This window comes from Puma concolor, chromosome A3, assembly GCF_028749965.1.
Source record: "Puma concolor isolate L17-30 chromosome A3, mPumCon1.1.hap2, whole genome shotgun sequence".
Taxonomy (NCBI): Eukaryota; Metazoa; Chordata; class Mammalia; order Carnivora; family Felidae; genus Puma; species Puma concolor.
This window is the reverse complement of record NC_141669.1, coordinates 110,541,988-110,563,015: the sequence shown is the minus strand read 5'-3', so window position 1 is coordinate 110,563,015 and position 21,028 is coordinate 110,541,988. Positions and strand designations below refer to the sequence as shown.

The following is a 21,028-nucleotide window of genomic DNA, read 5'->3' as shown; positions in this document are numbered from 1 at the left end:
GACAGTTTGCACAGTTTGGACAAAATAGAAGTACTCTTACCAATAAATATGTCTCAAAATGACAAACAAAGCTCTTCCCGTTTGATGGCTCCAGATCCCAGCAAGAAGTGACGGGCACAGGCACTATGTACAGAGTGTAAACAGTAAGGCCCTTGGACATAATGAGGGGCAGGGCCGGGTGATGGGGTATGCATGATAGAGCCTCTGTAGGGGGGAGTGGGGTCCATGGGTCAATTCAACAGGCTTGTACGATGGTCATCCAATCTGCCACCAAAGTTTGTTGGTGGTGTTGGCAGGTCCACTGGGTTCCTCCAGTCGGCAGTAAGGAGAAATTGTGTCCATTGAGAAGCCTTGGCCCCACGGACTTTTTCCCCAGGGGAGGCGTTGGAGAGAGCCAAGCAGGGCCTCTGTGCCCCTTCCTCCCCAGGAGAGGCAGGCCTGCCTGGCCATACTTGAGGCTGTCTACCCAGGGTTCAGAGCAGGGATGGGACAGTGTTTCTCAAACAGGGATTGGGAGCCAGTGGCCCCACGGAGCCCGAAGCCCCTTCCTCTTCAAGAAGGAGCTCCGGGCACCTGTGTCAGGAGGGGGCCAAAACTTGTCAACTTTCAAAGGCCTTCTTACCCCGGCCCCAGTTCCTCAGGGAGGCCAGAGAGCAGCCGCCCTGATCAGTGTCCGGGTCCCTGATGCCGCACCGGCCTCTTGAACAAAGCCAGCCTCCCCCCCCTGCCCTCCCCTCACCGCACGCACCCCCAGCCCCTTTCCTCCTCCCCCAGCACGCTCCCCGGCCTAGCTCAGGGCCTAGCTCGGGGTGCTTAAATATCAGTCTCCCGGAGGTTGCTGTAATCGGCCAATTCGTAGGCCTGGCAGGTGGCGCCTTCGGCCACTTCGTGGGGGACTCCCAGGGACACCGCCTCCACCTCCGCGCGCAGGGTGCTGGCGGCCTCTGCGCGCTGCGCGCTCCCGGCGCGGATCTTGTGCGACAGGCTGGAGACCTTGGCGCGCAGCTGGGTGGTGGGTCTCCGGAACGGCCCGAGCAGCCTCCACTCGCGGAAGGCGCAGGGCGACTTGCGACGACCGGCGACAGCAGGAGCCTGCATCTCGGGCGTGCCCGGGGAGCCGGGGGCGGAGGGTGCGGTGAGGGCCAGCGGGGCTCCAGGAGGCGCGGCGCCCGGGCCGGGAGCGCAGTCGGGGTGCGGGCCGCCGGTCGAGGCCCGCCAGTGGTGGCCGTAGACGCGCCAGAGGGGACGGCGGCGCCGGCGACGCCGGCACTGGCAGCGCAGCAGGCGGAGGAAGGCGCGCTTGAACTCGCGGCTGGAGCAGGGGTAGATGAGCGGGTTCACGCAGCTGTTGAAGTAGCCGAGCCAGAAGATCACCTTGAAGACGCCCTCCGAGGGCTTCAGTTGCGGGAACAGGGAGCCTGCGGGGAGGGAGGGGGCAGAGACCCACGCCTGTTAGATGCCCTCAGGCGCAGGGTCATCCACCAGGGGCTCTCAACGTATCTCCCCCAAGGGGTCCCTGAGAGAATTCGAAGGGTCCACGCACTTGGAGGAGGAAAAATCATCTTCCATTTTATTCACTTCTACCTGATACGGAGCATTTCCCTCCATGATGAGTGTAGCCAATAAACCCGAATAGAATGACACCCAACCATAGGAAATCACGGTTCTTGTCGCTCAAAACTGGTGCTGGCTTGGCAGTTTCACATGATTCCACCCAAGATTACAGTTCCCGCAGATATTTTCCTATCACATTCAGTTGCTGCAGATGCTTTGCAATGTTGTGTATGCTCCTATTTGGAAACGACAATCATCAGAACCCACCACTAGATAACCCTGCTATTTAATGCCTTAACCCAGAAGCACATCACTTACTAGATCACAGATTTCATTCACAAATATCTTGATGTTTTCAGTGAAATCGGTTTTATTTGCAATCCTCTGTGTTTTAGCTTATGCATTTGAAAGCATAACTCTTAAGAAGGGCTCCACAAGCTTGCCAGATGCCCAGGTAGTCTCTCGCACAAAAAGGGTAAGAACTTTTGAATTAAATGTTGACCAAGGCTTGCCCCACATCAGGCACTGCGCTGGGCTCACAGCAAACATGGCCAGGTTCTCTCAGTAGCTATGTGCATAAAATACCAAGGGAATGAAGATGGGGTGATGGCAGTGTTCAACATGTGGGGTGGGGGTGGGGCTGCCAGGGTTCTCACAGGATGGACTGGAGTCTGGCAGGATGAGGAGCAGGTGTTAGGAGTGGAGGGGACAGGTGGGTAAGAGGATTACAACTTTGGGGCCTGGTAGTGTCCTATGGGATATGCCGAGGAAATGTCATTTGGGACAGATGGTGAAGAGCCTTAAATGCTGGAAATTTCAGGGGCGCCTGGGTGGCTCAGTCGGTTAAACATCCGGCTTTGGCTCAGGTCATGATCTTGAGGTTCACGAGTTCCATCCCCGCGTTGGGCTCTGTGCTGACAGCTCGGAGCCTGGAGCCTGCTTCAGATTCTGTGTCTCCCTCTGTTTCTCTGCCTCTCCCCCGCTAGTGCTCTGTCTCTCTCAAAAATAATAAACATAAAAAAATTTTTTTAAAAAATGCTGGGAATCTCTGTATTTATTTGTGAGTAGTTGGGAGTCATGGATATTTTCAAGCAGGCAAGAGACAGAGCCTAGAATTAAGGCTCAATAAACACAATGCCCATGGCTGTTGGAATGCAGGTCAGGGGGGCTGTCTCAGCGGAAGTGGTCAGGCAAGCCTCTGGGGATGGCTTTGCGGGAGCAGAGCGCCAGGCAGGAGGGAGTAGGTGCACTAGGATCTGAGCTGTGTCAGAAAGACCCTCCTCACAAACTTCTCCCCTGGCATCCCCACCACGGACCTGAAAGAGTCACGTCTTCAAAAGGCACCTGACGAAATGCGAGGGCACGACCCAGAAAGCAAAAGCCACCGTCTCATGCTCACATCCTCAGCAGCGGCAGGGGGAGGGGGAAGGTGGCGAGAGCATGGCATCCCAGGCAAAAGCCGTGGGTGGGTGCCCGTGAGGCTGAGCAGGCCAGGGGCAGGGGTCCTTGACAAGTCAGGGGACCCGCTCTCTCTTCTCTTTGCCCCCAAAGAAAAACGAGCAGGGTCCCCTCCAGAGGGGGCAGAGGCACCGTGCCCCGTTCTTTGACCCGGGAGCCCTTGCACATCACCCACCTCCCGCCCTAGGGAGAATTCCTGGTACCAAGAGACACGGTGGTGGTGGCAGAAGAGGAAGGTCACACAGCAACACGAGGGACAGGCCTCTCGTACTGTGGTCACGCAGCCCTGAGCAAGTTATTTGGCCATCCAAGTCTCACGTTTTCTGTGAAATACAAGAATATTTCTCGGGGCGCCTGGGGAGTTCAGTCGGTTCAGCGTCCGACTTCAGCTCAGGTCTCGAGATCCGTGAGTTCGGGCCCCGCGTCCGGCTCTGTGCCGACAGCTCGGAGCCTGGAGCCTGCTTTGGATTCTGTGCCTCCCTCTCTCTACCCCGCCCCCGTTCGTGCTCTGTCACTGTCTCAAAAAGAAATAAACATTAAAAAAAATCAAAATAAGTAAATCAAAAGAATATTTCCTAGGAAGGGATTTGTGAAGATTAATACATCTCAGAGGCAGGACTTAGCAGGCTCTTAATGAAAACACTGGTGTGTCTTTATTTCCCCTCTCCCTATTCTGTGGCTTTTGAGAGAGGACAACTCAGCCCCGGGAAGGGACGCAGCTCCCAGCTCTGGAGAGGAGCCAGGAACAGAAGCCGAGACCTGGTGGGTTCGGGGGAGGCTGGGCAATCAGTCAGCATATGTTGAGAAGATAGTTTCCCCCGGGAGAGGAGTTGGACAGTTGTCCTCGGAATGTGGGGGCCACCAGGGTTGACCTCAGGCTCCAGGAAGGTGGCTCTCTGAATAGCATCCCTCAATGGCTGCAAAGTAAGACACAGTGCTGAAAATAACTCTGACTCAGGCCACAATTCTTTTATATTTAGCGCAGGATGACAAATCAGTGGACTATGCGTTCAGCTGCGAGCCTGAAGCCGGCCAAACAGCATGGTTATCAGCGTGGTGTTTACTCAGATCGGTGGGTGATGTGGAGTATCGTACTATGCCCCGGGCTGTGTTATAAACACTATTCTAATTTATGCTCAAGCAACCTGTGCAGAAGCTTGCTACAGGCTGAGAATTCCTTACACACAAAGAACCGGGAACCACTCAGCCTTTCTGCCCCAAGATTTTCCTACTGTGTCCTGCTGAGGTTCTGTCTTACTTTGGGCTCTCCCAGAAGCCGATCCTGAGACAAGGATTCAAGTGCAAGGTGCGAACTGCGGGCAACTGGGGGGCACAATCCCACTGGGAGCTCTGGGAGACCGTGAAGTTCAGGGACCTCAGAGCTATCCCACCAGCGGGGTGAGGGAGGTGGGGTATCTATACACCCATTCCCATCAGTCACTGGTTGGGCTGCTCCCAGGGGTGTTAATTTCCCACACTTCCTGCCTGCTGTGTGAGTGGATGATGAGGATTTTGGTGGGTGGAGAAAGCCCCTGGGCAAAGATGCCGGCAGGCCTGGGGTGCAAGTCAGCCCATATGCCCCTCAAGGTCCAGGGTCACTAACAGCATCTGGCACAATCGTTTCATGTGCTCTCTGCCCACTGTGTGCAGACATCTTGCCCGGGAAATACAGACGTCCGTGCCTGGGCTCCAGCTCCCACAGGCAACAGCACCTCTGTTCCCCTCACAAGTGGCAGTTCTGAGCCTCACACCCAGCTCTTTCCAGAGTGCTGCCGTCTGCCCTCCATGCCTCCCCGCACCCAGTCTCACTCTCCCTGCTGTCCTGCCTGTCCCCCACCGGCTCCAACCTCTCGCAAAGATCTCTGGGGTCGGAGGGGCCTGTGGGCATTTCCCGGCCCTTTGTGTGCATGGATGAAATGGGGAATTGCCCCGAGATCCCTGAGGATGGGCCTTTGGCTGATGGGCACTGTCCCTGCAATGCCGGCCTGCTGTGGGGACATCGGTGGACAAGCCCTTTTTGGGCCACCCCCAGCTTGCTGGTCCCTAGCCACTTGGACTTTCGGGCTTGTGGCTACTTCAGGCCAGCCTCACCTGTCTTGCCTTCTCGTCCCTCTCCAGGGGCCCGGCGCACGCCTCTGCCAGCCCCATAGCCCAGCTACAGGAAAGCCTCAATGAGCACAGGGGCCTCTGAGACCAGGCCGCTGTGTCTCAGTACCCGGCAGCCCCCTTCTCCGTCCCTGAGCTGGCTCCCTCTCCCACTCCCCGCACTGTCCCCAACCTTCCCTGCAGGCCGAGGGCCCAGGTGTGCTAGCTCAACTTGGCAGCTGTCATTAGAAACAGAGGCCCTCGTGGGACACCCTCCCTCAGTTCCCACCCCTCTCCCCCGGCGCCCAGCGTCACCCCCTGGCTCTCCTTTCGCCTGTGGCTCCCGCTTCTCTCCAGCAGTCTTCACTTCCGTCTTCTCGTGCATCGGCTAAATGGCCATGCTCGCTTCTTGCCGCCCTCTGGCCTCTGCTCATCCTGGATTGCCCTTCCCCTTTCCTCCACCTGTTAGTGCCAGCTCCAGAGGTGCCTCCACCTGGAAGCCCTCCTTGTGCTGCCCCTCCCAACCTAGCAGTTAGGTGTACTCTCCCCATAGCACATCTTCTCACTTCTAAGGGCCAAGTAAGCTGCAGGCTACTGTCGGTTTCCTATCTTACCCTTATTATTTTTTTCCCCCAAAGCTTATTTATTTTTGAGACAGAAAGAGAAAGAGACAGAGACAGAGCACGGACGGGGGAGGGACAGAGAGCGAGGGAGACACAGATCCAAAGCAGGCTCCAGGCTCCGAGCTGTCAGCACAGAGCTGGACGCGGGGCTCGAACTCACCAACTGTGAGCTCATGACCTGAGCCGAAGTCGGACGCCTAATGGACTGAGCCACCCAGGCGGCCCTGTCTATCTTATCTTTAAACTGGAAAGCTCTCCACGTGTGCTCGGCACATCGTAGGTGCTCCACACATTCCAAGCCCTCTCTCTGTCACACCCTGCATCCCATCCGTCACCAACAACTATTGGTCCTGGAATCCCCCCCACTTGGTGCCACCCTCAAATGACTATCCTCATCTACCCAAAGTGCCTTTTCATAGTTTTTTTTTTTAAGTTTTATTTATTTACTTTTGAGAGAGACAGAGATAGCGTGAGCGGGGGAGGGGCAGAGAGGGAGGGAGGGAGAGAATCCCAAGCAGGTTTCACGCTATCGGCGCTGAGGCTGATGTGGGGCTCAGACTCACGAAACCATGAGATCATGACCTGAGCTGAAACCAAGAGTCAGAGGCTCAATGGACTGAACCACCCAGGCGCTCCTCAAAGTGCCCCTCTAAGTGAGCCCCTTGCTCCAGCCCCAGAAGCCCCGCACCTTGTCCTGCACACAGCAGCTGGGAGGTCCTTTTAAAAAATAAGCCTGAGCACTTCCTCACTTAAAACCCGGTTTCCACTGCTGACTGCAGCTCCTCGTCCTCTCTTTCTTCTCCGTACTTTGACCTTCTGCCAGCCTCTTGGGTTTCTCCTATCATCCCTGCTTAGCCAAGACTCCTATCCACTCACACCTCAGATGCCCCTTCTCAGTCTTCCCGTGTCCACATCCTTCTGGATTTGGGTTGTACTTATCCATCCAGACCCTAACTCTGGAGCGAATCACCCTAACTCTGGAGCGAATCACCGGCTCCCTGAATACATTAGGGTCCCCGCCCTCAGCTCTGTCCGGGGCGTCCAGTGACCTCGCCGCTCACCCTCAGCCCGCTCTCCCGAAGTCCTGCACCAGCCTCCTGAGCCTTTACTTCCCCGCCTTTGCCTCCTCTGGAGCAGCTGATCTCGCTTCCTGTTTCACAGAGAAAACAGAAGCTAAAGAAGCCAGGCACTGGCTCAAGCCTTCCTCACCTCTCCTCCTCCTTGGTAATAAAGGGGTCTCTCCTCCTGCCCGAGGTCAGCATCCCTGCTGATGGTGCTCTCCATCCATCAGTCCCCTGCAAGCATGCCCCTGTCACAGCTGCCCCCTCTCTGCTGGTTCTCAGGCTATGACGTCATTCTCTATTCGTTCTGTCCACACCTGCCGACGCCTCTTCCGCACCTGCTCCTCACTGCTTTGCTGCAACAGCCCCGCTCCTCCCAGATCCCAACCTGCAGACGCCACTCTCATCCATCCCTGACTCCTCTCATCACAGCCGTGGCTCCCAGGGCGCCACGTTCTTGGACTTTCTACTCGGTGTCAATTTCCTTCGCTGCTTCTTCCGCACGTCTCCGCTGCAAAATGTAGGGAGTGTCCTTCTCAGAAGAGTCTTTGTAATCTCTTCCCTTTGCATTCTCCTGGCAATTTCATCCCCGCTTACTTATTTATTTAAATATTCATTTATTTTGAGATGGAGTGCAAGCAGGGGAGGGGCAGAGAGGGAGAGGGAGACACAGAATATGAGGCAGACCTTAGGCTCCGAGCGGTCAGCACAGAGCCGGACGCGGGGTTCGAACTCACGAACTGTGAGATCATGACCTGAGGCTGAAGTCCGACACTTAACTGACTGAGCCACCCAGGCACCCCCCCCCCCCCCCAGCTTGTGGTTTTAAACACTGACTTTAGGTTGATCATGCCCGCAGCTCTATTTCTGGCTCAGATGGCTCTCCCAGATTCCAGACTCAGATCCACCTGCCTCCCAGACGTCTCTACTTGGGTGTCTGCTGGCATTTCACACTTATCCTGACCTCATGAAGCTTACATTTCATTGGGCAAGGCCGGCAATGCATAGGATAAACAAGGAAAATGCAACCATATCAGGTAATAAAATATGCTAAGGAGAAAACGTACTGTAAGGAAGGAAGATGGGAGGTGTGTGTTCATGAGTCTGTGGGTAGCTGGGGGTGGTGGTAAAAATTTTGGGTAAGGTGGCCAGGAAAGGCCTGCTGAGAATGTGACATTTGAGTAAAGAGCTGAATGAGGCCTGTGGACACCTGGGGAAAAAGTATTGCAGGGAGAGGGAACAGCGAGTGCAAAGGCCCTGAGGTGGCCCTGGCATGTTTGCAGAACAATGACGAGGCTGGTGGCTATAGAATGGAGTGACTGAGGGCAGAGAGGAAGGGCCTGAGGTCAGAACTCAATAGTACCCTACTCCAGGGGCCCTCCTACCCTGTACAAGACACTGTCATCTCCCGCCTTGAGTAACTCAGTAACCTCCCCACTGTTTCTTGCTTGCACCCTTATACCCTGCAATCTATCCTCAACCCAGCAGCTAGAGTGATTATTTTTTTGTTTTTTTAAAATGTTTATTCATTTTGAGAGAGAGAGAGAGCACATGTATGTGAGGGGGAGGGGCAGAGAGAGAGAGAGAGAGAGAGAGACAGAGAATCCCAAGCAGGCTCCGTGCTGTCAGCACAGAGCCCGATGTGGGGCTCGAACTCACGAACGGCGAGATCATGACCTGAGCCGAAACCAAGAGTCAGATGCCTTACCGACTGAGCCACCCAGGTGACCGTAGAGCGACTCTTTAAACATATAAATGGATCATATCACTCCTTGGCCTCCCAGACTCTCTAAAAGCTGCCCTTCCTCCTCTCTGTTAAGACCCCATGACCTACACAGCTCAACATGTGGCCCCCAACCTCTCTGCTGTCCCCTCTTCCTACTTGCCCCCCAACTGTTCCAGCCACACTGCCCTCCATGTTGCTTCTTGGACATGCCGGACACGCTCCCACCCTGGGCCTTTGCACTTGCTTTTCCTTAGAATCTTCTTCCACCAGATCCCCACAGGGCTCATGCCCTAACTTTCGTGGTGACATCTCCCTGTCTTCCCACGGAAAATTGCATGGTCTTCCCGCCCGCGACCCCCCAACCCCCTCAGCTGGCACCGTTGCTGCCCCCTGGCACTTCCTGCCGTCTCCCGTGCTATTTATTTTTCATTTTGTCCATCATCTCTCTCTGCAGCAAAGTCCACAGGGCAGGACTCGTGCCTGTTTTGCTTGGCACGGCACTCCCGTGGCCCCAGAGACCTCCTGAGCACCCCGAACACACAGTAGGTGCTGAACACTTGCTGAGTTTGCCGAAGGAGTCCCTCTTCTCTACCTTACGTGTCCAACTGGCCATCACGCCCGGGACATTCGAGTTTCTCTCTAGAGGGGGTCCCCCTCCCTTCACCTCGCTCCTGAAGCCTTTGCTTAGTCTGGCATCTCATTTTGTTTGCATGGCTGGGACTGCCCCTGGGGTCCTCTGGCCTCTCCACTCTGCACATCGCTGCTGGAGGCCTTTTCTAAAACGGGTTTCTCTCCTTATCCCTCTGAAAAGCGTGAGTGGCTTCCGGTGGCTCTGAGGACCAAGCCCAGGCTTTCTGGTGTTGCATTCGAGGCTTTTTAGGGCACGGTGCTGCCTACAGCTTGCTTCCCTCCAAATCTGCCCCCACGCCGAAGGCTGAAGCTGCAGGCAGGACTTCCCACAGGGGCTGGCCTCCGTCTGCCTTTCTGCTTGGCCCCAACTGTTTCCTCCCACCCCGTCCTCTGGCCTCAGGTCAGATGTTCTCCCCACCAAGCCTGGGTGCCCTTTCATGCAAGCCTGCATTTTAGTAAAATTTGTTACTGCTCTGTCTACCCTTCTAGGCTCCCGGTTTCTCGAAGGCAGGAATGAGATTGATGGCTGTTTCCAGCCTGGCCGCGAACACAGGTGCCTGACCCAGAGCAGGGGCTGAGGGGTTGTACTTAGGCGCCTGTGAGGAGAGGCAGTAAGAACACAGGTGGGAGGTGACCGCAGACCACAAACAACTCCTGCTTGCTTCTCTCTTCTCCTTGACCTTGCTCTCACGTGAGCGTCCATCAGGCTTGCTCCCACCTGCCCTTCCCCATTCCCTATACTGGGGCGCCTCTGTCAGGAGCCTAACCTAATGTCCAGGGAGGGCTGGACGTCCACCAGTCATAAAAGGCAGGGCCTCTCCTTTGTCGGCAGGTAAGTTTATCCTATGGTATGTTGGCTGGGCCAGCCTGGCCCACACAGGGTTGGGGACACTGACACAGCCTGTGAGGTTTGTGTTTGGGGCCTTGATGACCACAAGCCAGTCCCCTCTCCTAAGGACCGGCGACGTCCAGGTGTAGGAGATGCTACTGAGGAGCCGGCTAGGCCTGCAGCTGGACCGATCTGGCCAAGCCTCGCTGAGGAGTGACCGCTCTGAAGCCATGGGGCGGACTGTGTGATTAACAGCACTCTTCTGGCATCACCAGAAGGAAACTTATTCTTGGCAGAATGTCAGAATTCACAGCCAGCCTTGCTCATAACTTGCAGCCGACCATGAAATATCAGGCTGCACCCCAGCCTGCCCCCTCTCCCACCCCCTCCATCACGAGTCACTTTTCCATCCCCAGGCAGCCATTCTCTCTGGCCAGAGAGATAGAGCGGGGTTAAAAATACCACATTCAGGGGTGCCTGGGTGGCTCAGTCAGTAAAGCCTCTGACTCTTGATTTCAGCTCAGGTCGCGATCTCGTGGGTTCATGAGTTTGAGCCCTGCATTGGGCTCTGCATTGATGGTGTGGAGCCTGCTTGGGATTCTCTGTCTCCCTCTCTCTCTGCCCCTCCCTTGCTCTCTCTCTCTCTGAAATAAGTAAACATTAAAAAAAAATACCACATTCATTTCGATATTCAGGCATCTTCTTGCCAGCAGGGCTAGGAAAGAAGGAATTCCCAGCCCTAGACTTGCTTTCTCTCTGCTGCTTCTCTCAACGTCTCACTCAGTGGCTTTCAATAGCTCCTTTGTCAAGAGAGGCTGGGACCTCTGCCACCAGCAGACCTCTTTGCTATACTCTAAAGGGTCAGACAAGCCTAACAAAGCACACTTGAGCTGAGACCTGAAGACCTTGTGAGGCAGTGAGCCATGCATCCATCTGACGAAAGAATTCCAGACAGTGGAAAGGGAATGTGCAAAGGCCCTGAGGCAGCAGGGAACCTGAGACGCTGGAGGCCAACACAGAAGTTAGGATCACTGGAACAGAGAAGGGGAAAGGGAGAGTGGTATGAGATAAGGCCATTTTGAAGTGGGCACAATCATGGAAGGCTGTTGGGAAGAGGAGACCTGGATAGGGGCCCGTTCTCAGATGAATTGTGAGAACACAGAGGGGTGATTTGAGGGCACTGTGGGGCCAGCTATGCCAGGCCAATTCTCTCGGATAACTTGCCTTGCCAGTTTTCCATGGTGAGAGGTAACTGGTAGGTCCCCTGGCTTGAGACGGACCAGGAATAGATCAGAAGTCCTGTGCCCCCCATGCTTGCCTCAGGATCCATGAACTCTGTGGGGCTGGCAGGGAACTACTTGTCTGGCCTTGGACACCCTTCTGTAGCAGCAGGGATGTAGGCAGAGGAGCAGTTCCTAGGTACACCCTATCAGTGGTCTTCCTTCCTTCCTTCTCCCCTCCCCCTTTTTTCCTTCCTTCTTTCTTTCTTTCCTTCCTTCCTTCTTTCTTTCCTTCCTTCCTTCCTTCTCCCCTCCTCCTTCCTTCCTTTTCTTCCTTTCTTGCTTCTTTCCTTCCTTCCTTCCCTCCCTCCCTCCCTCCCTCCTTCTTTCCTTCTTCCCTCCCTCCCTCTTCCTCCCTCCCTCTCTCTTCCTCTGTCTCCCTCTCTCTCTTCCTCTCTCTCTCTCATTCATAAATTCATTCATGCATTCATTCTTAGTACTTCCTAGCTCTATCTGCTGACTCAGGGACTAACTCAATATCACGGAACAGCTGAGAGCTCAGACTGTGGTCTTTAAACGATCATTTACTACTAAGAGAAACTAAGGCTCTTCAGAGAAATGGTGGCTTCCAGGTTCTGGGGGGGAAAAAGTACAAGCTGAGCCTGAAACAGCTTATCAGGCGTCTGAGCCTCTCACCAATCTTAACGGCGCCAAATAGAATTCTTGGCCAAAGCCCTGAACCGGAATCTGATCAAGCCAGTTTACAGGAAGTGCAGGGAACAGAGGGACACATTAAATGGCACCATGCGGATGCAAACTCCAGACCGTGGGCAACTCTTTAGGACAAATGATCTGGTTTCCTCACCAAATAAATTGCAAGGAAAAGGTGGGGAGAGGAGAATCTTACAATTTAAGAGACCTAGCAGGCAAATCAACCACCTGCAACATGTACCCTATTTGGATCCTGATTCAAACAAACCACAAATTTATGAGGCAACTGGCTACATCTGAACACTAAGTAGACAGTATTTGATATTAAACAATCTTTTTTTTTTGCATTACAATGGATTGTGGTTACTTTTCAAAAAGTTCTTGCATTCTAGAAATATATATTGAAGAATTTACAGATGAACTGATATGATGTCTGGATGTTCTTTCAAAAGAATCCTCAGTGGTGGGGCAGTGGGTGGGGTTTGGGATGAACCAAGACTGGCCCTGGGTTGACGATGTTGAAGCTGGGTCATGGGAATCAAGGAGTGGAATGGTGGGTGCCGGGGGCTGGTGGAGGCGGAAGGGAGTTGTCAATCAACAGGTATAACGTTCACTTAAGATGAATAAATTCTGGGCATCTACTGTGCAACACCGTGTCTATAGTTAGCAATATTGTATCATACACTTCAAAATGCGTTAACAGGGTAGGTCTTGTGTTAAGTGTTCTTATCCTAATAAAACAAAACAAACAAAAAAGAGTGCTGTGCTTTGCCACTCAGACTCTTGTCCTGGGAGGATGTGAAGAGAGGGAGGATGTGGGTTCTACCCCTCCCTCCCTCTGTGCACATTAACTGAGCACCTACTATGTGCCAGGTTCCGCAAAGGCACGGAGAGGGGATGGCTTGCCAGCCCTTTATTCAGGCTTTTGGGCCAGGGAACAGTGATGCCACTACTTAGGACCTGCAGCAAAGCATCCCCCACCGCTCCCCCCTGTGACTGTAGGTCCCTGCACGACCTCGGGGAACTTGGGGAGATGAGTCTTTCCACACTCTCAGATGCACATGCACATGCTACCCTCCATAGCTGGCTGCCAATGTGTGCTTTCCAGTCTGGACACCAATTCCTCAGCATGGCTCAAGCCTCTCTTCTGCCTCGTCCTGTCTTCTCTCTTTCTAATTAAGCCACAAGATGATGACAGTCAAGTTAGAAAGCACATGCGTTGCAAGAATATAGCTTGATGACTATGTGATGTGCACACCCCGATGTAATCACTGCCCAGACCAAGATCTAGAACATTCTCGGTCCTTCAGAAGACTTCTTTTTTTTTATTAATTTTTTTTATTTTTTAAAATTTACATCCAAATTAGTTAGCATATCGTGAGTTTCTTTGCTCTCTCTTCCAGTCAATACCACCTACTACACATACCCACTATTCTGATTTTTCTCATCAATGAGTGTTGCCCGTTTTTGAACTTCATACACATACAATCATCTAGTATGCATGCTTTTAACTTCAGATCTGGCTTATGTTGCCCAACACAGCGTCCGTGAAATTCATCCACCTTAACTGCAGGCAACACGGTTGTTATTTTTCCTCGCTGTATGGTAGTTCAGCCGATGAAAACACCACAATTTATCTCCCTTTTCTCCTGTTGATGGCCTCCTGTCTCATCTTGTGACCCCTCTTCTTATGGGCTCTCCATTCCACGTCTCCCAAGCCACGGGGCACCCCACAAATACCTTCACGCTTCTGTATCTACACATGTATAGTTTCCTCTGCCCTCGTGCTTTGTGATATGTGTAAGAATATTGGCCATTGCAATGCACTGTGATCAAAACATGTGCGGAGTGTTAGGGGAGCATGAAGAAGTACCTAACTAAATCTAGGGGTGGTCGGGGTGGGCAGTGATATCACAGGGCTGAGACTGACAGTGTGGGAGGGAGGCCCAGGTATGGCTCACAGATGGCTGGAGATGGGGTTCTGGGACTGTGGCTGGACAGTCCTGGGACTTCTGGTATCTGAGCCTCCAGACAGCTTGTACGCCCTGTATTTGAAAGGGGACTGTGCGCTCTGAGCCTCTGAGGCTGCTTTGCGTGACTGAGCACATTCTGAGGCCAATTCAGAGGACAGTGAGGCTTGGTGACCTGCCCAACCAAAGGGAGCTCCAAGTGCAGGATGGGGGTCTGCCTGTGGTTGCTAGGGTGGGGCTGTCATGAGTGAGTGTGTGTGTGTGTGTGTGTGTGTGTGTGTGTGTGTGTGTAGGTCCCAGGGGGGAGTTCTTCTGCAGATGGGGGCTTGCCAGGGCAAGGTTCCCCCAGTTCCTTTGCTCCCCTCTTGCCCACAGGGATTTCTACCGCCAAACACTGGCCCATACCTCTGGGGGGTGAGAGGACTCCTGCACTAAGTGCCCTGGGCCAGAGGCTTTAACCAGGTGTACTTCCGGCCGGCCCCAGCCTGCACCACGCCCCCTTTCTCTGGGCGTCCTCAGTGGAAGTCTTCAGGCAGCAGGTACAAACTTGCTGCCCCTCTCCAAACGTATTCCGTAAGTTTGGGTTCCTCTAGATGTCAGGAGGGGCCTTTACACAATGTCTTGTGATTTTCTAAGTTCCGCGCCAGCTTGCTGGGGTGAGGGGAGGGGGGACATATCTGAAAGGGACAAGGCTTCCAAGATCCCCTCCTCCACAGGCCCCAAGAACTGGTGACCGTATATTCTGTTGTTCAGCCTGGAACACCTTTGAGAGTGAAAGGGGAGCGTCACTAGGAATCATGCCCGTCCACAGGCATAAATAACCAGGACTGGTCCTAGGCGAACCAGGATGCAGGGGCACTCTGGTGCACGGGATGGCTCAGCTGGGCATCAGCAGGGAATGCCAGGCAGGTGGGCACCCTCCCATGAGGGGGAGCGACGCTTCTTGTGTCCACACACAGCTCCCTGGGTGCCCCAGAAGGAGCCAATGCCGCCCTTCCTGGCCTTGTGACTGGCATCTTGGGGTCAGACACGTGATAGGAAGAACATCAGGTTCTTTGAGCTGAGCCTCTGCCTGCCTGTCACGTGCCCTGCTGCTGCTGCTGCTGCTTATGGGGAAAGGGGACAGTGGAGGTGTGGGAGATCCCTCTCCTGGCCCCTCAGGATTTCAGGTGACGTGTCTGCGTCTCACTCAGTCCTTTCTAGCCAGTGTCTTGGGCCCCCAGAGGCTCCGTGGTTCAGGACAATGGGTTTGTGTCTCTCCCAGCTGTCACGCTGGCCTGACCCACAGCATCTCAGGTTTATAGATGGCAGTCCCATGGCCCCAGGACCAATGACCCTCTGGGACCCTGGGATCCCTTCCTAAGGGTCTCAATGGTCTCTGGGATGTCGGGGTTGCTCACCGGCTGTGTCGCCGCTGCAGCTGTGGCTCCTACTTCCACTCAGCTTTGTGTGCAGAGGAGTGGGTGAGGGGCACCCTGGGTCTGTTTGACAATCCCTGGGTTGGGGCCCTACTAGGTGCCACAGTCTATAGCCCGAGCTGGCACACGCTGTTCTTTCTCAATCCTTCCAACTCTGGTGCTGGTCACACCCGGCATGGAGACCGGGGCCTGGGAGGAGGGAGATGCCTGCCCTCCTGGTGCTCTCCTTCTCTGCCGCTTTCTGGTTCCTTCAAAGTGGGTGCTCCCCGAAGCTCTGTCCCCAGCCCCTCTCTTCTCTTTGTCCCTCCATCCTATTTCTGCGAGACTGTACCCCATGCTCGTGCTTTGGCAACGACCTCCATTCTTGGTCCCCTTTATCTAAGTTCCCAGCATCCCCCACCCCAGCCATATATTGGTACTTTCATACCAAGATATACCATCCCCTTGGATCCCACATTCCCCCCAAAAGTTGTTGCTCAGAATTTTCCCTGTTCCTTCAAAGAAACCTCCTTCCTCCCAGGCCTGGGCCCAGTGCTGGGGGTGTCAGGACCTCCTGGCCCCTTCTCCTTTCTGCATAGCCCTCAGGCCACTCCTGCCCCGACTACAGGCTGTGCTCCCCCTTCTCTCTGGGGCCCTGCCCCACCCTCCAAGCCACACCACGGCGGATCAGAATATTCCGGTTCCCTGCTTGGCCTCTGTCCTGCGTGCTCCTTAGTGCCAGATTCCACTCAATTTGGCTCCACCAGGGCTCTGGGCTCTTCCCTGGGGCTCAGGAGGCTGGGCACAGCACAGACTGGCAGGAGGGAGGAGACAAGGACACGCTGGGGGTCCCACACCAAGCGTGAGGAGCAGCAGAGATGGAAGGATTGAAAAAGAGTCAAAGGCCATGGAAATGTAGGGATGACTTCCTGGAAAAGCAGCACACGTGCTCTAAATGTCAAAAAAAAAAAAAAAAAACCCACAAAACCCAAAAAACAAACAAACCCAGTAGCCCTTTGTTGACTGTTAACAGTGAAAAACGTGAAAACTCTAACGTCCGGCAGAAGCCTCCATCAACACCCCACGGAACACCCTCACACGGAATACGATACTGCTGCTAAAATGAACCAGCGTGCATAAATCTCACCAACATAATGAAAAGGCAAACTCAAGAATGATGTGCACGGCCTCATGCCATTTATATACACCCTAAAGTCACACTGTACGTTACTATGGATGGGGATGTCAGCGGTAAGAGTATAAACAGATGAATGGGGGTGACAGACTCCACATTCACTTCTCGGGAGGGAGGGAGAAAAGGAAGAAGGGACAGCAGGAGGGGACTTACTTGAGGCCGGGTTCTATTTCTTCGAAAAGAGAAAGAAAAGGATCTGAGGCAAATAGGGCAAAATGTTAACATCTGTTCAATACGGGTGATACAGGGGCACTTGGTATATTATCTTCTCCTTATCTGTTCATCATTCTGTAACCCCAAATAATAAAAGAACATAATTCTGTACACAGCTTGATCATTCCCTACAGGGGGCCAGTGTGACGCGAACGGCAGAGGGGAATGAGGGCACCCGGGACGGGGCACAGCTGGGCAGGGCCTTGGTGGGGGTTGTTTGGGGGGAGAAAGGAGCCTGGGTGGCGAGTCTGGTCGGGGGGGGGGCAGAACGTTCTAAATCCTGGGCAGGTTTCTAAAGGGGGGGGGGCGCACTGGCTTTCTCCCGCCTGCCTGCTCAACCCTCCAAGTGTGTGGCTCAGTGTCCCTGCCTCCCTCTACCCCCACCGCAGCCTCTGGCTGGCTGATTTCCAAGTCACTGATTTATTCAGCGAGCAGCTGATATATTCAGCAAGCAGCTACTACGATAGCAATGGCTTACATGGCACTCACGACATGTGACGTTTGTACGCACATGTAATAACTCACTGAACTCCTGCCGTGGCCCTGCAAGTGGGCACTGCTACCATCACCACCGTCCCGAATTTGCAGATGCGGAAACAGAGGCACAGAGAGGTTCAGGGATTTGCCCGAAGTTACACAGCGAGTCAGGGGCAGAGCTGGGACTTGAACCCAGGCTATCTGGAGCCGGAGCCCGCGGGGCTTGCTGCTGTGCTACGTTGCTCCTTACATGCCAGGCACTGTGCTGGGCACTGTGGATTTGGTGACCACACAGCCTTGGACTTGAAGAGCTTCTGGCCAGTGCAGGGAGGTCAGGCACCAGCCAAGCAACACGCAGATGTGAGGGAACAGAAACTTGTCCCCTCAGGGAGAAAAATACAGAGAAGGACACGCTGAGACTGAGATGTCTGGGAAGGCCTCTCTGAAGAGGGGACATTGAAACGGAGACCTAAGGTTAGCCGGGGATGGGGGTGGGGGGAGGCAGGCTAGACAGAGGGAAGAGCAAATGCAAGGGCATGAGCTCGGTGTGGGCAAGGAACTGGAAGAGGGTCAGGGGAGCCAGAGCGCGTAGTGAGGAAGCGGCAGGGCGGCAAAGCCACGAGGCCATCACTCAAGGCCCTCCTTCCAGGAGGGGGACCCTGTGTCCGGGTCTGCCCCCGCTGTCCTGGTTTGTGCCTGTGATCCCAGCATAAATATTCATAATGTCTCATTTTGGTTTGGACAATAATAAATTTGAAGGTCACCCTCACAGGCCATGGTGGAGAGTTTGGATTTTGTTTCCAGGGCAGTGTGGAAAGCATTGAGGGGTTTTAGTAGAGAGCGACACGCTAATCTATAATGCATAAAGTTCACTCCGGCTGCTGCTGCGTGGAGAGGGCCTTCAGGGGAGCAGGAGGGAAGCCCTTGTCCCCCTCCTGACTCAGCCGCACAATGTGGAGGGAGCGAGGCCTGGGAAAAGCAGCTCGGAAGGCCCCAAACTGAGCTTGCAGACATGGGCAAAATGACTCAGGGCAAATGCGTCCCCAGAGATGCTGCTCCCCTTCTGCTCCCTGTGCTGACCCAGCCCAAGGCCCTCTAGGAGGGGCCTTCAGGGGTGGAACTAAGCCCCTGAGAAAAGCCGCCTACCTCCCAGGACGGCAGGGGGCCTGCCGAAAGAGATAAGAAAGTTCTCAGAAAAAAGGACTCAGTAAATGTCAGAAACAACCATGAATGGTATTAACTTCCCATTTGATAATTTGCCCCTCTCCCTTTCCTTCTCATGGCACACAGGCGCCCCTCCCCCCCCCCCCCCCCCCTTCCAAGAGGAGATTTCGGAAGTGAGAGCCCAGGGCTTTCACAGACACGGAGTGAGTGTGGGAAAAAGCAGGTGGCTTCCAGTACCTGCTAATGTACATGCATGTTGGCCTTGAATGAAAGTAGGCCCACCCACAGTGCACCCACCTCCGGGGGGTGGGGGGCAGGGGGGCTGGCATTCACATCTGGCTGTGTGCTGGGAGGGCGGGTATGTAGAGGAACACGTACACCGCTGACCACATGCTATGGGCATGTGCCCGCACAGATTCCACTGACCTCTTGTGTTTTGGGGGTTCGGCTGGGAACGGCAATTCAGAGGGAGGACAGAAGTCAGAAGCCTGGAAAATGAATCCTGCAGGCACGAAAGGCCTCTCGTTTGTCGCCCACAAAGTGCACCCGCCTAAGAGTCCAGGAGGGTTACTGAGTCAACCTTCCATGCTCAGGTGGAGAGGCACCCTCCACCCGGGAAGGCCATCCAAGTCTGGGTGCAGGGAAGGCACGGCCACAGGCTCAAGGCGGAAGGGAAGGGGCTGGAGAGGGGTCACTCACCAAGCGGCAGGACGAAGAAGAAGGGGAACCAGCAGAGCACGAAGACGCCCACGACGATGGCCAGCGTCTTGGCCGCCTTCTTCTCGCGGGAGAACTTGAGCAGGCGCACGGACAGAGAGCTGCGGAAGGTGTGGCCCTTGGCGCTGCGCGTCCCGTGCGCCCCGTCGGCGCCGGCGCCCGCGCCGGTGCTGGCGCCGCGACAGTGGATGCGCAGCACCACCTCGGAGGCCTTGCCGCGCTCTCGCTTGACGCCCGCCTCGAGGCTCCGCGTGGTGCTTCGAGCTACCACATACACGCGGCAGTACATGACCACGATGACGGCCATGGGCAGGTAGAAGGAGCACACCGAGGAGAAGACGGCGTAGCCTGCCTCCTCGGTGATGCCGCAGAAGCGCTCGTCAGGGGGCACCGGCTCCTTCCAGCCCAGCAGCGGCCCCACGGACACCACGAGGGCCACGGCCCAGAGCAGTGCCAGGATGGCGGCCGCCTTGCGCTCGGTCATGATCGCGGGGTACTTGAGCGAGTGGCGCACGCCCACGTACCGGTCCACCGAGATGGTGCAGAGGCTGAGGATAGAGGCCGTGCAGCACAGCACGTCCACAGCGGCCCACACGTCGCAGAAGGCCCGGCCGAAGGCCCAGAAGCCCAGAACCTCCATGGTGGCCGAAAAGGGCAGCACCGTGGCGCTCAGCAGCAGGTCGGCCACGGCCAGGTTCACAATAAAATAGTTGGTGACCGTCTGCAGGTGGCGGTTGCAGGCCACGGAGAGGATGACCAGCAGGTTGCCCGCCACGGCCGTGAGGATGAAGGCGGCCAGGAAGACGCCCACGCCCACGCCCTGCGCGCTCACCACCAGCCCCCCGACGGCCGCCGTGCCGTTCACCTCGCCGCCCGCGCCCGCGCCCCCTGGCTCCCCAGCGGCGCTCCGGTTGTCCTCGCCGCTGCCCGCGCCCACCACGCCGCCGCCGCCGCCGCCGCCGCCGGCGGCTCCCGGCACGCCGCCCACTGCCGGGCCCTCCGAGGCGGCCGCGCCGCCCGCGCCGCCCCCGCCGCCGCCCGCGCCGGAGCCCCCGGCGCTGCTGTCAGGGCGGGGTCCCTCGAAACTGACGCTCAGGAGGTCGCGGAAAGTCATCTCAACGCGCGGCCGTCGGGGGCCGGGCCCGGGCGCAGGACGAGCGACCGGACAGGCGAGGGGCCCCGGGCATAGCCGCGGGGCTCGGGCGGCAGCCTGGCGCGCGGGTCCCGTCGGGGTCCTGCCCGAGTTGCTGTAACGCGGAGCGCGGCTGTCCGCCAGCGGAGCGGGGCCGGCGGCGCGGCGGCCGGGGCTCCCGAGGCTGGTGTCGCGGAGTCGCAGCGAAGAGCCGGGGGCCGGGGACGCACGCCGCTCTCTGAGCGTGCCCAGGCGAGCGGGCAGAGCGGCGGCTCAGGGGCCGGGCAGTGCAGGCAAAGCCACTGCGGCGCTCGCTTTCCACCGGGCGCGGGGGGCGGGACGGAGGAGGGGCAGCGCCGGGAAGGAGGAGGGGGCGGTCGGCGCCGAGGGAGGGGGCGCCCCACTCGCCTGGAGAAGGGGCAGTGCGCGCCGGGCGAGCGGCAGTTCTGGGGTCCGGAGGGGCCGCGGCGCTGACGCCCGCTCCGGCCCCAAGGCAGCAGGTCGCCGCGGGTGCCCCCGCCCGCCCTCTCTTCTGGCGGTCAGCTCCGCACCCCTTCCCGCGCCCCTTCCCGCGCCCCTTTCCGCGCCTCTGCCGGACCTCCTCCCCTTTGCCCCTCCGCCGCGTCCCCTTTCCTCCCGCCCTTTCCCCCTGACTCTCGGTCACTCGCTGGTGCCCTTGGGCGCGCGGAGCGGAGACGGCGCGGTTCCCGGGTCCCCGGGCTCTCGGGCTCCCGGCTCTGGCCGCCAGAGAGCAGCAAGCGCCCGGGATCTGCGGACTGCGGACTGGACCGCGCAATACCGCGGCGGGTCGCCTCCTGGGATTGCCTGGATGGATCTGCCGCACCTCCTTACTCCTTTCAAGCCGC

The 21,028-nt window shown here is 56.3% G+C and overlaps 1 protein-coding gene across 1 annotated transcript; it reads right to left on the bottom strand.

Moving 5' to 3' along the window:
• Positions 1–14: 14 nt before the first annotated feature.
• ADRA1D (adrenoceptor alpha 1D) lies at positions 15–20,735 on the bottom strand. The gene is made up of 2 exons (XM_086701764.1): positions 19,013–20,735; positions 15–1,418 (listed from the first exon to the last, which is right to left on the bottom strand). Exons 1-2 carry the CDS (start codon positions 20,142–20,144, stop codon positions 814–816), a joined length of 1,737 nt encoding a protein of 578 aa, XP_086557890.1. The 5' UTR covers positions 20,145–20,735; the 3' UTR covers positions 15–813.
• Positions 20,736–21,028: the final 293 nt, after the last annotated feature.

Excerpts from the sequence above, each read along its gene's own strand:
- ADRA1D (XM_086701764.1), bottom strand. The coding sequence starts at position 20,144 with ATGACTTTCCGCGACCTCCTGAGCGTCAGTTTCGAGGGACCCCGCCCT. Across the intron at positions 1,419-19,012 it reads CTTCTTCGTCCTGCCGCTTG|GCTCCCTGTTCCCGCAACTG; the intron begins GTGAGTGACCCC and ends CCCTCCCCGCAG.